Source organism: Poecilia reticulata, chromosome 18 (genome assembly GCF_904066995.2).
Source record: "Poecilia reticulata chromosome 18, P_reticulata-male-v2, whole genome shotgun sequence".
In the NCBI taxonomy this organism is placed as follows: domain Eukaryota; kingdom Metazoa; phylum Chordata; class Actinopteri; order Cyprinodontiformes; family Poeciliidae; genus Poecilia; species Poecilia reticulata.
In genome coordinates this window covers 17,571,409-17,588,765 of record NC_088847.1, presented here as the reverse complement: position 1 = coordinate 17,588,765, position 17,357 = coordinate 17,571,409, and the positions used below count along the sequence as shown (strand labels likewise).

Sequence of the window (17,357 nt, the reverse complement as noted above, 5' to 3'; positions counted from 1 at the left end):
CAGCCCTTTTGATTTGTTTTTTCCATTTATTTATATGCGTTTTATTAGTTATTTTGCTTGCTAGAGTTCTGGGGAACGGGGAATTTTGGATTTGTGTTTACGGAACAATGTACCTGTGGAATTAGTTAGAAATGCCCGGGGAACTTTTCGTTCCTGACAGGTTTGAAATGTTTTCTTTTCTTTTTTTTTTCTTTTTTTTCTTGTATTTTGTTTTCAACGGTGCTCTAATGCAATGGTCCTTCTTGACCAATGGGGTTCCTTGACAGCGCCCTTTTTTTTCCCCCCCCACCCTTATCCGGAAGCCTCCACATGGCTTAAAAGCACACCTCCTTCCAGCTCCGCGCAGTCAGTGCCGCAGTCGCTCAGCTGACACCCCCTGCCAGGCGGAGGACAGGCGGACATGCCTGCTTTGCTCTTCCACACAAGGACTTAGGACATTAGGAGAGAACTGATGCGGGAGTTCTTTCTCGAATCAACAGGCTGATGTATTACTAATCCATGCGCGCAGGTGGGAATAACTTCCATTTCAGAACTTTTTTTTGCTTTTCTTTTTTGCGCAAATTGGGAGTGTATTTTGCTGTTGTTTTCTCTCTTTTTTTTAAAAAAATTCCACTTAAAATAATCCGCATTACAAATAAGACATTTGGATTATACTTCAGGGCGCGCGTAAAATCATGAAGATGGAGTAAACCTTGTCTCGCCAAGCTTCAGATTTGACGTGGATCTCGTTGTTCCTGGCTCTCCACCTTTTTTTGTTTTCACGTCGCTCTAAAATGTCGCTCAGTTTGAACCCCCCCCCCCTTCTCCCCGTCCCCCCAATCTGGATGAAGATGAGTCCGGATCTTCCTCTTTAACGTGGGTCCCGAAGGAAGGCAAGATGTTGGCATAGCTGTTGAACTCTGAGGCCTGCTATGCCAACAACTTGCCATCTTTCTCTCCCCTTTGCAGCCAAACCCTGGAGGATTTTCTGGCTGAAAGGTGCAGGCAGAACCAGCTCTGTCGGTTTACTCCACCGTGTAATACAAACTGTGTCATGAGAACCTGAATGGATTTTGTTTCAGTTTAATTTGATCGCAAATTGCAACCACATTTGAATTATTCAATGAGAATTAGTTTGTTACATTAAGCCATAGGAGTGTCCCTGCAGAAATTGCAATATTCCTAACTTGTTTAGACAAAAAAGGTAAGCACACTATCTATCTATCTATCTATCTATCTATCTATCTATCTATCTATCTATCTATCTATCTATCTATCTATCTATCTATCTATCTATCTATCTATCTATCTATCTATCTATCTATCTATCTATCTATCTATCTATCTATCTATCTTTTTGTGTATAAGTGTAATGTCAACATATCACAGAATAAAGTCATTTGCTTTTATCTGCCAGTACAAGTTAATAAGAGGTAACAATGTTTTTTTTTAACTTTATCTTAACCTAAAATCTTATCAATCAATCAATACTTTATTTTTGTAAATTACCCACATTAAACACATGACACAAACAAAACAACAATAAACAAACCCATAATTTATCAAAAAAGGAACAGGCTGAAGCCAAGCTTATTCTTGCCTACCCTATTTTATACAACAACCTGCCAAAATATCTTCACAATGCATATATAAAGCTACTTTACAGCGTAAGATGTTATCATTTTACATTTTAGAGCTCTTTTGAAGCTCACCAAGACAGGACATAACTTAAAATCATCATTCGATTCATTCCACGGTTTCACACCATTAACTGAAACACATCTTGATTTTACCTGGCTCTTGTCTTTGGCACAATGAAATATAAACAAACCTCGCAAATTACATTTATTCTCTCTTAATTTAAATAATTTCTGAATACCAAAAGGAAGACTTTTGTTCCAGTATTTTTATATAAAAAATATCTTATCTTGACACAATTTCTTTTCCCCCCATTTAATAGTTATATGTAAATAATTAAAAATTGTTTTTTGTTGTTGTTGTTATTATTTTGTATTATATGTTCTTTTATTTATTTATTTTTTCTAGTTCCAGAGAGTTTTAACCTTGGAGTGTCACACTGAAACCGAAAGCTATAAAATAATATTTTTTTCTTGTGTTTAGGCAAAAATATGAAATTTAGACCCAATTAAAATGTCAAGATGATAAAATAGGGCTAGCATGTGCAAAAGGTTACCTGATATACAGTATGTTGAGCCCTTTGTTTCAGTGGATTTTACTAATGAATCAAAGCTCATATTACATGTCTTCCTAATAGACGAAGACCCCAAAAGGAAAGTACTGCTGCCATTTATGCTTCAGATTGTTTTTAAACAGAATACTCCTGGGTCATCGCTTGTGTCTTTGTGTGTCTGCTTTGTCTTGCCAATCTTCCACTTCGAAACAGGTTCTGCTGGAGTTTTCTTCTTTTTGAAAGGGAGTTTTCCTTTCCACAGTCACCACATGCATGCTTGGTAAACGGAATTGATTCAAAGTTATCAAGTTGATGCTATCAACTATCAGCTATGAGTTATTTCATATTTAAATCTCTGTTAAAGTATTTTTCTTCGGGCTTTTGAATCGATCAGGGTATGTGACCCTAATAGATTCCAAGCATTTTGTGTTGCATTGTATTTTGCGTTGATTTACATGTTATTCTTGTATACAGTTCTTGTTGTTGGTTTTTTGTTGGAGGAGTAAGTAGGGGTTAAATTGCTGTGCACTTTTAATGTTTTTTTAATGTGTTTTTAAAAAAATGTACATGTGAAACTTTTCTGGCCTCCTCATCAGACAGAAATGTTGAAGTATATTTGAAAGATTTGTGTATTTGTGGTCGACTTTACACGTAGGATTGATTTCAGACTTTTGTGAATAAGACAATAGACTATTCAGTGGAGAAAATAATCAAATCATTAAACAAATTACTCAACATAACTTAGTGTTTAACCAACCACAACAGTAAAATCCTACTGTCGCATTAAAATAAGCAAACTGTGCTGATGTTCTTGGCTATTTTAGGCTTGTAAGTGCCTGTTTTTGAAGGTACAGATGGTTACTTTTACTTAACAATACTTTTACTTACCAGTAAAAAAAAATGTTTTGCTTAGAATATATTTGTACAATAAGTAGGGATTTAAAAAGTCCTATTTTCAATTTTCCAGGCTAAATGATGATTATGAATGGCTGGTTTGAAATTGACATTAAAAGATGAATATGAACGTCCATGTGTCGTGACCTGTTATATGACAATTTTAAGTGTTGTTAAGAAACTAAAATGATGGACTAAAAGAATAATGTCATATTAATATATCAAACTGAAAAAATATTTTCTTTTTTTTTTTTTTTACTGGATGTGTGAAACAGAAAGAGAATACTGAAATACCCAGAGATGGCATGTTTATATGCCAAGAGAATCTTCTTTGCTCTAAATCTAACCTGACTACACAACTTTTGCAAAAGTTGCATCTGAATGAGCAACAAGGAATCTTACACTTTTTTTGCAAATTAGATCAGTTTGGCCATATTTTCCAGTACAATGAGAAACCAAGTTGATTTGTATATGACATTTTAGTAACAGGGCAATTTGAAGTGCTTTACACAATGAGAAAAAAATAATAAAACGATGGACAAGCAACAACGACAAAATAAAACAAAGTGGTGAAAAGTTCAATAACTGACTACAATTTATGATGCTCCCGTTACTATTAATTGAAGTCAACTCTAAACAAGTTTAGTCTTTATTTAAGGGACTAAATCAGTGTTGAAACACTGGTGAAAGGGTGATGATTTGGGCTTGTTTTTCAGCCACAGAACTTGGGCATCCTGCAGCCAGTGAGTCCACTGAGTCCCTTGTACGACCAAATTATTCTAAAGTGATATAAGGCAGCCTGACAGTAATGCTGAAATATCCTGGTCAGTAACCAGATTTCAAATTTTAAATGCTGACTAGGCCTTCAGACTAATAAATTCGTGTTTCTGTTGTTTCATCATAGGATTTAGATCGTTTTTACCATGACTGACATGCAAACTGTCCCATCACTGTTCTGTGAATGTAGTTTTTTGTTGTTGTTTGTTTAAAATGCGACGTTTTCATTGTAAATAATGGGTCAAAATACAAATCTATTTCTAAAAAAAATACATATTTATTTTTAAAAGTAAAAATGTTACGATGACAGTTTGTAGAAAATACGCATTTTTAAAGTCGCATTTAAAACTTGCGGTTCACTTTGCTTCTCTGACAGGCAAACAGCGATCACGTGATCTGCGCGCTGAAGTCACGTGACGGCCTGCCGTAGCTCAGCGCTCTGCTTTCTGACTTCAACCTTTGTCCACCGCGGTGCAAGTTGCGCATGTTCCTCTGCCGCCTCAGATTGTGAGGAGGTTTGTTTCACAGTCAGAAACTCAAGAGGGTTTTCAGGAGGAAGAAGCGATAAGGCGAGCGCCATTTTTAGAGTGTGACCAAAGTGACGATTCACGGGGGTAAACATTAGCTTAGCAAACACCGGGTGTCAGCCCTGCTGCTGACCGAAGCATGAGGCAGCCGTCTGCCACGCTGTGACCAGACGTCAGGTACCTGTGTTAAGGTAGACGCTTGGTCTGCATGCACAACTGCGGGTAAGTTGCTCAATACCTTTGGGATACGTACGGGAAAGCTGCGCGTATTGTTAACTTGAAATGCTGTGTGATAGAGTAGCAGAGATGTGGAAGTAAAATGAACGATTTTCAATCATTTTTCTGCAAAACCTGAAGAGTGTGGTGTGCGTTGTTTTCAGGTTATTTGCAGTGTGTAGTTTAAAAGCAGCAGGATATGCCTGTGAACACCAGTATTCCATCTCTTTATTCAGATTCTCAGTTGGATTTAGATAACATTGTTTGCTATGTGCTGGTTCATTTTGCTGCCTCGAGCAGTTTTCTTTAAGGATTATCCTGTTTTTTTTTGTTTGGTTTTTGTTTCTCTTAGGAGTACCATTGATGCACCATTAAGACCAGTGGTGCGCCGACTTATTGTCGATTTCCTTAATTTTGGGAGATTGATGATCGGCCGATTCTTGCATGTGAAGCAGATGTTATCTACCTCAGCAAAGGTCTGAAAATGAACCACTGTCCTCTTCTGCTCTCCCATGAGAGAGGTTTGACTGACAGACCCATCCACTAGGTCATGTCTGCAAGCTTGCAGTCACCACATTGTTGCGGCGAAAAAAAATAAATTTGCCGTTGGCCAGAATCGGAATCGGGAGATCAGGGTTTTTAGAGATCGGTAATCAACGATCGACCAAAAAATTGCAACCAGTTGGTGCATATTAATGCTTTTTTAAAACTGTTTAGTTATTTTTGGTCATGCGTTATTCATCTTGAACTACAAAAGAGTCAGTGTCACAATTTGTAATAAAAAAAGCTCTACTAAAACATGATACACAAATCTCTTCAAATTGTGAGACAGACGGGCCCTTACTTGTCCTGCATCATGAAGACTATAATGATGATGGATAGATTAGCTCCAAGGAAGGAATTTCAGTAGAGCCACTTAAGTGGTACATTGTATTTTTTTTATAGTCCTTTTATAGAAAAACATTACATTATGATTCTAGAATTTCAGGTCACCACAGCTCATTGCTTTTTATACTGTAGAGAAAGCCGTTGGCAGCCGCCACATTCGTAAACATGAAGCGGCTCAATGTTTGATTTGAACTCTCCCAGAACTTCATTGATTAATCGTGACTGTTTGTTGCAAGAAAGTAATTATTAGAGCAAATCAAACTTGCTGATTCTGAAAACAAGCGTTTTTGCTATTAGACACTCAGTTACTTTATCGTCAGCCATACCTGGCCTGTTTCGACGCCATGCGTCCGTCTTCATCACAGGTGTCAGGTTTTTGGTGGTGTTTTGTTGGGATAAAAGTATTTTTTCAGCTTTGTGGTTAAACCAAAACCTGCACTGTCTGGGCAAGTGAATGTAGAGGTAAAGACGCAGATCAGTGATGTATGTAGGTAAAGTTTTATTAGACAAAACATCAGTTTTGTGCGTCATGCAAAATACAAAAGAAAACCAAGATATAAAATGGTGAGGCTGATGTCAGGTCATGTGTTCAGCAGGGATGAACAGCGAAAACATCACCCTCTGCGAGAAAACCGTCTCGTCGTCCTACATCCGCCAGGGCTCTCAGGCTCGCCGTGGCCACGAACAGCTCATCAGACATTTACTGGACCAGGTTGGGTTAGAAACATTTGCTTTGCTTTGCTGCAGCTGTACCTTCTTCTCACATTGTGCTTCCACAGGGTAAGTGTCCGGAGGAGGGATGGAGCGAAAGCACTGTGGAGCTGTTCCTAAACGAGCTGGCCGTGATGGACAGCAACAACTTCCTCGGCAACTGCGGTGTCGGAGAGAGGGAGGGCCGCGTGGCGTCCAGCCTGGTGGCGAGGAGACATTACAGGTTCAGATCGCTTTCATAACTGACCAAGCGCTCATATTGGGGAGGTGTGAGGTGAAGATGGTCTTTGAGTACAGTTTTTCTTGCTCATTGGTCGTTATTTTGATAATCGCAGTGATGAAAAATCCTGCTGTTCTCGGCTCATTCTATGTCCTTGCTGAAGGTTAATTTAAAAAGGTGAGGAGTGTAAAGACCCAGCTGTCTCAAACCAGTCCTCCCTGGGTTACCAGATGTGCATTTTGAAGTTAATTTGAAGTTTTTCTGATCCCTGACAGAAAATATTTCAAAATAAATACCCAGATCTTACTATTCTTTAGACCTGATGCCTCTTGACTTTTATATATATATATATATATATTGCTTTGACATTTTCAAAGTTTAGATTTGATTTAAGTGTGTACTTTGCACAACATTTTGCGTGAATCTCTGTGTTGGTGCGAAAAGTTTCCCTTTTCCCTAATTTCTCACTATGTGTGAAATTTCTTGTTGGAAGTTTAACTTTTTTTTCTTTTCCATCAATAAATGCCACTTTCTCTCCAAATCTGACTCCGGAACAGAGCAGCACCTCTGCAGCAGGATAAATCTCAGTGAACTTAACTGATCCACCACTGCTGTTTTCGTTTAGGCTGATCCACGGCATCGGTCGGTCGGGTGACATCGCTGCCGTTCAGCCCAAAGCCGCAGGATCCAGTCTGCTCAACAAGCTCACAAACTCTGTTGTTCTGGACATCTTGAAGATTTCGGGTGAGAATTCTGCAGGTTCACTGAAAAATGTCAACCTGTGAGATAAAACATTTAACAACATAAAAACAGCATTTCAAAATAAAAAGTTCAATTAAAAATGTGTAGTGTTTTTTTCTAACATTAAAATTAAATTACAATGGTTATAACATAAACACTTTTGCCTGATGATGAGAAAAAAACTCCAGTATGCAGCAAAGTCTAAAAATGTCTTCGGTGTGAAAGGTCAATCTTACTCTCTACTCCAGGTGTTCGCAGTGTGGCAAGCTGCTTTGTTGTTCCCATGGCAACAGGAATGAGCCTGACTCTGTGCTTCCTGACCCTCCGTCACCGCAGACCCAAGGCCCGCTACATCATCTGGCCTCGCATTGACCAGAAGTCATGTTTCAAGTCCATGATCACAGCAGGTCGGCGTTCAAAATCCACGGCAACCTGACCTCCTTTTAACGAAAGAGTCCTTTTGAAAAGTTCCTACTTCACAGAGTATCTTTGATTTAAGCTATTTTTTAAACCCTGCTTCTGCTCCACCTCTATTTTGGGACAGCATTCCTCTCTAATAACAAGCGGTTCTTGTTTTCAGGGTTTGAGCCCGTAGTTGTGGAGAACGTCACGGAGGGGGATGAGCTGCGAACGGACCTGGAAGCGGTTCAACGCAAGATCGACGAACTTGGAGCAGAAAACATCCTGTGCGTTCATTCGACAACGTCTTGCTTCGCTCCCCGGGTCCCCGACAGGTTAGTGGAAGATTTTGCCGTACTCTCAGACTTCTGCAGCATCTCCGTGACAAAGCATATCCAGCTTTTCAGTTTTTTTTCCCCAAGAGTGTGACTAAAGAAAGCGCTGCTTGTTTATGTTTTTTGTCTCGTTCCATCTTCCAGGCTTGAAGAACTGGCCACTATGTGCGCCAAACATGACATCCCTCACATCGTCAACAACGCGTACGGAGTGCAGACATCCAAATGCATGCATCTTATACAGCAGGTATCAGCAGCTAAGACTTGATGGGAGTAAAGCGGTTGAATACATTTTCTTTAGTGTAATTTTTACTGCGTGAAAATCTGATGGAGATACAAATGCACATCAAAATAGATTTTGAAATTAATAAAGCAAAACTTCAGCCCTTTTGGGAATTCATGGATTATTCTTAAAAGGTCAGAGAAGCCGGTGATGCACATGAATTTTACAAATCATGCTACGGAGAGAGGTCGAATATTCAGCCAGAGTTATGCCAGGAGTTGTTGGTGGCACCAGAAAGTGTGTAGTTAGGATGTAAAGTGTTATATATATTTAATATGCGTGTGTAATCCTGAATTTTTTCTATACATAGTGTTTGTTGTGTCATCATTGCACATTGGAAAAAAAAAAAAAAAACGTCAAATGCATCATTAAAAGCCCAATATTTTTTAGATTAATTAATATGTATTTATGTAAACATCTGACAGCCGTGGAACTCTTTGAACTCAATCGTTACTAATTAGAAACATGTATTGTGTTTGTGCCCTGAATGTCTCTTGTTTGTAACAGGGGGCTCGTGTGGGAAGAATCGACGCCTTTGTTCAGAGCTTGGACAAGAACTTCATGGTTCCAGTAGGTGGCGCCATAATCGCAGGTTTTGATGAGTCTTTTGTGCAGGAGATAAGCAAGATGTACCCAGGTGAGCAACAAACCAGTCATATCTGAATCAGAATATGACTGGTTCTGACTACAGAAACAGCTGATAACACAGGATTCGTTTCACAAGTGTTTCCTTTAAAAAGATGAGACTTTCCCATTTCCATGTTAAGACTGAAGCTTACAGATGCACTCGGTGGTTTTCTTGATAAAGCCGACTTTCACATGAAATATATATATATTTTACTCCATATAGATTTCTAACTTATCCGTTATTGCTAACCTTTTTTTCTTTATTTGAGGTAGTGAGGATAGTTTAGTTTTATGTGTCTGCATCCCGTTTACCTCTGTCAGTTGACTCCCTAACAAGATCCATGTTTTTTTTGTTGTTTTTTTTTACATATTTCTTTGTTTACCTAATTTTGTCCTCTATACACCAGGGCAGATCTGTAATACTCTAACATCTGGTCAGCGGAACATCCATATTTATGTCTTCTGTTACTAATGATATGTATAACATGGCACATTTAGCTGTTGCTCAAAAAAATGTCCTTTTCAGGCCGAGCAATTTGCTGAATTGCCAGGCTAATGCTAACATCTTTACTTAGTTTTTGTAGGACTTGTTGATATTACAGAATGGGAAGGGTGGCAAAATCAGTATTTGATAAAAAAAATATCAGTACTTGAGTTCAGTCGGAGACCGATACCAATTATTTTATAACCACTTGATCAGTATTGATCCGTTACACGGTTATGAAGGAAATCACTTGTTTACACTTTTTAATTCGACATCTTTGAACACTATGCTTTTTGTTTATACATCGGACAACTAAAATGTTTAATTAACAAGGCATGAAATAAAGCTTATTTCCTTTTAAGTATTTGACATGCCAGTCATGAATCGGAACTGATTATGGGAAGATTTTGTTTGTTTCCTAGTTTGTTTTTAACTGCCCTCAAATCTCCTCTGGTGTTCCTACGTCCAGGTAGAGCATCGGCTTCACCTTCCCTCGATGTCCTCATTACCCTTCTCACTCTGGGAGCCAGCGGCTATAAGAGGTACCTAACGGAGAGAAAGGTGAGAACAGACGCTACCCTTTCTAAAGCTGAAAATAGCTTGGCTTCTTCTTGTGTCGAGGTGGGACTTCTTCTTAGTATTTTCATCAACAGTGCAATGTTTTTGTTTTTTTTCACTGTTTACCATGTTGAAACCACAAAAATTAGTTTTATTTAAATTGTATGTGACAGACCAAGGCAAAATTTCCTTCTGAAGGTAAAAATCTGAAAAGTGGGACATGTGCAACCAACTTTTCTGAGAAGGAATGAACCTTTTAAATAGTAATTGTGTGTAATGTAATCTCAGTCTAAATCCAGTGTGTAGGTCTCAGAGTTTTCTTAAAGAAAATTGGTGAACAAACATCCTATATCCCATTTCACCCCTTGTCCTGAAGCTTAGTTTCCAATGGTTACGGTGGTTTTTAGTGTACTGACAAAACACTATTTGTGTTCAAGACCAAACACTGCAGGAGGAAAAAGTGAACCTGGTCAAAGTTGATGATAAATGGAGATAAAAACAGAGCAAACCTGGATCCAAACCAGTTGGAGCATACGGCCAGAGCTACAATAGAAGAGCTTCGATCAGGGATTCTCAAGTCCAGTCCTTGAGATCTGCTATCCTTTTAACTTTTGGATGCATCCCTGTTCCAACACACCTGAATTAAATGACTGAAATCCCTCATTAGTATGTTAGTTAGCTCTACAGAGACCTAATAATGAGTCATTCATTTGATTCAGGTGTGCTGGAATAGAGAATTCATCTAAGCTTTGCAGGATAGTGTTGACTTGGTGGGGCTAAGTACAAATGCATGCCACACTTTTCAGAATTTTTTAAACACAATCCTTGTAAAAGATTTAGAAATTCTTTGATTACTTTATCACATAATTAAAATACATTGAGGTTTGCAGCTGAAAGATGACAAAATACGAAAAGGTTCAAGGGTTGTGTGAATACTTCTGCAGATGTACAGTAAATGAATTAGTTTCTGATGTTGTATTGTTGCCTTTTACCTAAAATGGCTGCTTCAGCCTGTAGAAGGTGAGCCCCGTTCTAGCTGTAATGCTGCGTGCGGCTTTGGCCGTCACTCCGACTGAAAGCGGGGACTCTGGTCTTGAGCAAGCACTTTGCTTTGTAGAAGGAGGGCTGTGCTGGAGAGAGATAAAATTGATTCAGAACTTTTTGAGTTACTCACAATGCAGCATTCCCCCTCTTCAGACCGTAGGCACTGCAGCATTCCCACTCCTCCACACTGCTGTAAATGTGCTGAACAAAATCTGCCTCCCTTCAAGCTCGCGTAATACAACAACAAAAACGGATCCGCTTAAAATGGTAATTTTGACGTCGTTCTGAAGGAATATTCTTTGAAACAAATTGCAGACTATATGATGTCTTCAAAGCCAAAAAAAAAAAAAGAAAATCACACAGGAGACTGTCAGTGATTTAGTCAGTGATTTAGTTGTATGACACCTCGGTTCGTAGTAGAAATATACTATTATGGTAAAAAAAAAAAAAAACGTGACTTGCATGAGATCATGTATCCTACCACGATTAAAAATCCTCATCCGACTTTATTTTATTTTTACCTCAGATGAATCACACTGCATTAGAAATGAGAATAATTTAGTTAACAAAATCTAAGCAAGTGTCAGAGACAACCTTCTTAAGTACAGTATTTATCAAAGGTTTCCATAAACTCCTTATGGGAAACTCCTTACTTTTTTTTAAATGAATTATTTAAAGTCTCTTTGTTTTGGTGGAATAAGCATATATCATACAAAGTCAGTTGCAAACAATAAGTTGCTTGAATATATTGTGGATTTTCTCTAAATAATAAAATAATACAGACGGTTGAAACCAGAAATGTACGTACAGCAAATGAATAGACGTTTTATTTTTCACTGTCTGAAGCTAAATTAGACCAAATGTGTTTTTGGGTTGTCGGAATTACCAAAATTTTTTATTTACCGTACTAAATGTCACAATAATGAGAAAAATAACATGTCACAGATTTTTTTGCTAATGACTCCAATACCAGAAGTTTACATATAATGATTATTAACTCTTTAAACGGAAAGGGAAATCTGAGCTGATGATGACATCATGGCTTCTGATGGGTTAAAGGTTACATTTGAGGCACATTTGTGGCTGTTATTCCTGCTTGTTTATAGATTTAAGTCTGCTTTATTATTTTCACCTAAATTGACATTTATGCTCAAGGCTTTGGATGCTTTTCCACTCTTGTGCCTTCATGGCTCTCTTTGATTTGGAGGATTTTTAATAAAAGTGAGAAACCATGTTGTAAAACTACATCTAAAACCTTTGTTAAGAAAGAAATGGTAAATATGTGCACATTTATGGAACAATTTGTAAATGGATATTAGTGGGGCGCAATGTTGTGACTGAACTTGAGAGGATTTCACAATTTGTACTCTAAAAAGCTGTGCACTAAAAGTGTACAATTTGATAAAATTCAAGTCTAAGTCATCTCAATATTTCCCATTGGGTGCATTTTTAGTTAAAACGGCTTTTGTTTTTTGCCCTCTTTTTTTTTTTTAAGGTCAGGTTTCACTAAATATATTATAAAATTATAAGTTATTTGATGTTCATCTGACGTTTTATTTGCTCAATTGCGAGATGCAGTACAGACCATTTGATCTTTTTTAATTACGTCCTGAAACATAAAGCCTTAAAATCGAATCTCATCTGGCCCGTCGTATGACCCGGCAGCATTAAGGCCCATCGATTTGTCCCGCTCCACCATAATGCATAATTAATGTCCAAAATAGGTTTTTCCGTCGTGTCTGCAGATCCCGGAGAGTTCCTCGCATCTCTCCAGAGGGAGAGACGAGCTTTAAATAATTCAGACGTTCAATCTTTTGAGGTTCACTTAAAGCCGCATGTAGCACCGATTTGGCAAACGTCCGGCAGCACGGCCAAGAGGCCGGCGTGTTGTTTTCACGGAGGAACTTTTCGACCCAAACACTGAGAAGATTGTCTGGGCGGCCGGAGCCAGCTGCGTCCCTCCTCCTCTGCCCTGGGAAAATAAAGTTGCTCTTTGTCCCTGAAGAACAAGGGGCACATGGGGACCCTTGATGCGGTTGAAGAACTGTTTGTGTTTGACTCTTGAAGGAGAAAACCCTCCGATTTAGCAGACACACGCCTGCGGTTGCAGACAACCCGCCCTTTTAGAGCTTCAGCAGGGACTCCGATGCTAACAGAAGGAGGGAAAAAGGAAACTGCGCCTCGTTGTTGTGCGGTTTTGGTTCTCGTAACGTCTGTGTCCTGAACCCATTCGACCTGATTCGGTCCTTCAGGAGCAGCTTCACGCTCCGTGCTAAACACTCTGTCAGCATCTTTTAAACGTGCTCGGTGTAGTGGCGTGCTTTCTTCCTGTCCTGCTCCTCTAATTGATCCCGGAGGTGGAAGTGTGATGCAAACAAAACATCCCAGCCAGGAGGAGACGGGCGGTGGACGCTCTGGCTTCAGTGAAACCGAAACGGGGGGGAAAAAACACACAGACTTATTTCGGACACGTATTTAGCCCGTTGCTACTAAATTTGCTGAATTATCGAAAACGAAAACAAAACTCCAAAGGCTGCTGCTGTTTAAATAAAGCCGTGGTTGTTCCTATATTTATAGCTTCCTGATGGTCTGTATGTTTCTGCCCGCAGGAGATTTATTCCTTCCTGGCTGAGGAGCTGAAGAGTCTTGCTTCTGCACACGGCGAGAGGTTGCTTCACACCCCACATAATCCCATATCGCTGGGTAAGTTCAAAGTGCTGATCTCAAACCAGCATGTCGTCCGTTTCTGCAGAATTTATGTTTCTAGCCTTTCCGGTTCACCCTTTGTGCGTGTGTGTGCTGGGTGTGGTTCCTCTCTCCCCTCTTTCAGCCATGTCTCTAGACGGTCTCCAGGCCTCCAGCAACCAGGCGGTGACTCAACTCGGCTCCATGCTGTTCACCCGACAGGTGTCAGGAGCGAGGTATGAAAACTGGTTGCGCGTAAACATTCTCACCCCTTTGTCCATTTGGTTCACTTTTTTTGATTGTTGTTTTTTTTTTTTGGCAGTACAACCACAAACTTTGATGTAATACAGGGTATTTAATCTGAAAGAGGTTTTTGTATTCAGATCCTCTTTCCTCTGATACTCCTAAATGAAATCCACTGCGACCTTTTGCGTTCAGATTTGCCTAATTAGTAAGTAGTCGACGTGTAACTTAATCTAGATATGAATGCAGCTCTTCTGTGAAGGCCTCTGAGGTTTGTTGAACATTAGTGAGAAAACTACATCATGAAAACCAATATTATCCCACATTTTGAACATATCCACAGAGTGGTTTATAAAAAATTTAAAAAAACCTCTTAAGTCCCACAAAAATTATTCCCTTAGTTAGTCTACAAATTAAAAGTCCCCAAAATACATTCATGCTTAAATCTATACGGTGGCAAACTGGGAGAAAACGGGGGAGTGAAAAGTAAAGAGGATGTGGAGCTTTTTAACACAGAAGTCTGAACTTTAAAACAAATTTAGGATGAGCCGAACGAATGAGGACACAGGCCCGTAGACGCCACTGATCGGGGTAAATGGATGAGCTGGAACTACTTTAGATGATTAGACAGTCCGCTCTATCAGAGCCAGCGCCTAATTTAATGGACTGTTTCTGCTTAAAGTGGAAAAGACGTCCGGGAAAGAAAGCATCGACACAAACAGTTCTTGGGAATGTTTTCCAATGTCAGAGCTGTCAGACATTGCCATTGTCTCTGACATTGGGGAACAATGTCAGATGGCCCTTTCCAAGGTGAGACAAGGAGGCCTTTCGTTCCCTTGTCTCACCTTGAATAACATTTTACAGTCACAGAAATGACTGAAGTTGATTCTCCAAATCAATACTTTCAGGGGAAGCTTCTTTGTTCCTTACAAATCATCTCCAAAAAACCAATTAACACACATCGACCCTTTCATTACAGTGCATTTCTCCGCCATAATGGTTTCTCATACCGTTGTTAGGAGCTGGTTCCTAATTGATTTAACATTAAAGTGAGCCTAGGTGGTGCTGACGGAGGTGCAAGCGTATCATTACACCGGGGCAGAGTTTGGTTTAGAAGGTGAGACAAAGGGCTTAAAAGTAGCCTTTGCACTATAGCAATAATTAAAAGTTTGGTACACCATTTCAAATAAAACCCAAATTAAACCACTAATGGCCTCGAATCATAACTCACAAGGAAGCATTAGCTTCGCTCATATGGCTATTTGTGTAGTGGACATAAAGTGCGCACACTTGTGCTGAAAAAAATTATGTAAAAAATGAGTCATTTCGAAGCTTTGAACAATTAATTCAAAATAAGTTATGTGCAGTTCAACAAAAAGAATTTTATGGGTAAATGTAAAATTATTTAGATTTAATAGGCTTTAATAGCTTTATATAAAGTAGACCAGGTTGTATTTTCTCATTTATCGCAAGGGAACACGATAATTTAGCAAAGTAACGCAAAAGTAGATAATTTCCCCCATGACCTCTAGGGGGCTCCACACTTTTTTGCAGAAGATTTGATCATTTACTCGCTCTTCCGTCCTCGTTTCCAGGGTGATACCGCTGGGTAAGGAGCAGACGATAAGCGGTCACACCTTTCGTGGATTCATGTCGCACTCCGAGTCGTACCCCTGCCCGTACCTCAACGCCGCCTCGGCCGTGGGCATCACCCGAGACGACGTGACGCTGTGCATGAAGAGACTCGACAAATGCCTGAAAGCTCTGAAGAAACATGGGAAAACGGCGGGCAGCTGCTCTGCAGAACCTCAGGCCGATCAGGAGGCGCCGGATGAAGAATGACTGAGCAGAGGAAGTTTAAGCTCCCTACCTCTTAATCTAGTTTGATACTTTAAGAGACTGGTACAATCTTGAATGTTTGTTAAACAGAAGATTGATCATTTCTACAGATTTTATTTTTAATTAAAGCTGTTTGCACTGTGACGTCTGAGTCGGTCCCTGTGTCGAATGTAAAAAAAAAAAAAATAGATATAGATTTGCGATGTGGTGTGTTGTGCGGTGTCTTCTGCAGCGAGCTGTAACGTGATCTGAATGCTGCTGAGCTGTTAACTCCATCTGAAGCCTGTTCAGTGGATTAGCTCGCTCTATTTTTAGCCTCAGTTACAGATAATCAATGATAGGGGCCCGGTCATAGATCAGCCCTGTGTTTACAGAGGGGAAACCTTCACTTCACATCTAAAGAGATCAAGACGTCTTCAGGACCTCAAGAGAGTTTTCCTCTCCGATTTCATTTCTGCAACGTGTTTTCCGCATCTGGGCTTCATCTCCATGCAGCTCACAAAGGCCGACCGCAGGAGATCTTTGCTTCAAAGCAGAAGAAGGAAGACGTTAAAACCAGCCTCGACTTCACGTGTAATTTTAGCTCCCAGATGTTTTCCCACCTGCGCGCTCCGAAATACGTGTGCAAGCAAAGGCAGCTGCAGAACAACCCCCACTCAGCAGCCTGTGAAAGTGGGCTGGACTCTGGGATGGTTTTGGTGTTGTATCAGCACATTTCCACACTTCCCAGCTGTACTGAAACATTAACAAAATATAGTGGAAAAACACTGCACAGTGACGGCAGGCTGGTACAATGCAGCAGCCCGAAGAGGAGCTGGAGGGGTTGGAAAAGTTGAGGGGTGGAGGGAAAAAATGTTTTTTAATGTGCTCAGTGGTGCTGCTCTTCGGCATGAAGGAAGAAAAAAAAGTGCTTTGCCTCTGTTGCTGATATCGTAAGCACTGCAGCAGAGCTTGCTAGAGCATGTAAGTAATCAATTTGAGATGTACTACAAATATGGCGCTTCTTTGATTTCCTGAAAAAGGTGAAGCATGGGGAAAGAGCTCCTCCTTTGGCTGCACCTTACAATCAGAGCTCCAAGCATCCTCTGGACATGACAAATTGCTCCTCAGTGTTTACTTTTAGAACCTGCCAGGAGTTCACTGATGATTCACTGCACCGTCTATGGAGGTTTATTAAACTAATAAATAAATAAAAAAAGCTATTGCTCAATAATCTGTTATTTTGCAAAACTGTCCATCACTCTGACATTTTCTTGCAAGGAGTATCCCAGATATATCTATATATACCTGTGCATTTAAGACAATGTAAATATGAAAACGATTTTTCATTCATTTCTGATTTGTTACACATAGCATGACATATTTCCAACCTTTATTTCTTCAAATTCTTTTGATTATAGTTTCACAGGTTATCTCCTACACAGCCGTGGGGAAATCTGCTGACCAGAAGACGGTTAATGACGCAAAAGCTCAGAAACTGGTTGCTCAGAGTGCTGTATCCAAGCATATTGATATAAAGTTCAGCGGTAGGAAAAGCTGCACCAGCAGCAAGGATAACTGCAGCCTTGAGAGGATCTTCAAGCAAAATCCGTTCAATAACTTGAGGTTTTCACAAGGAGTGAAAACCTCAAGTTACTGTTGTTGAGGTACCAACAACCTGTTCACATGTGCCATTATCTGGTCAAATGTGTGCAACACAAATGTGAAGCAGCTCTC

General features: G+C 39.7%; 1 protein-coding gene across 5 annotated transcripts; it reads left to right on the top strand.

Annotated features, from left to right (window-relative positions):
- The first annotated feature begins 379 nt into the window (after positions 1-379).
- Positions 380-15,785, top strand: sepsecs (Sep (O-phosphoserine) tRNA:Sec (selenocysteine) tRNA synthase). 5 transcript variants are annotated; one of them, XM_008435826.3, is made up of 13 exons: positions 4,215-4,590; positions 4,937-5,060; positions 6,069-6,184; positions 6,252-6,406; positions 7,029-7,147; positions 7,393-7,551; positions 7,725-7,878; positions 8,023-8,125; positions 8,669-8,798; positions 9,742-9,833; positions 13,484-13,577; positions 13,705-13,795; positions 15,398-15,785. In XM_008435826.3, exons 3-13 carry the CDS (start codon positions 6,071-6,073, stop codon positions 15,642-15,644), a joined length of 1,458 nt encoding a protein of 485 aa, XP_008434048.1. In that variant the 5' UTR covers positions 4,215-4,590; positions 4,937-5,060; positions 6,069-6,070; the 3' UTR covers positions 15,645-15,785. The 5 variants fall into 5 exon arrangements, with proteins under 5 accessions (XP_081455123.1, XP_008434048.1, XP_008434049.1 ...); XM_008435827.3 differs by having other exon boundaries at positions 6,066-6,184; XM_081598997.1 differs by lacking the exons at positions 4,215-4,590; positions 4,937-5,060 and adding an exon at positions 380-508.
- The last annotated feature ends 1,572 nt before the right edge of the window (positions 15,786-17,357 follow it).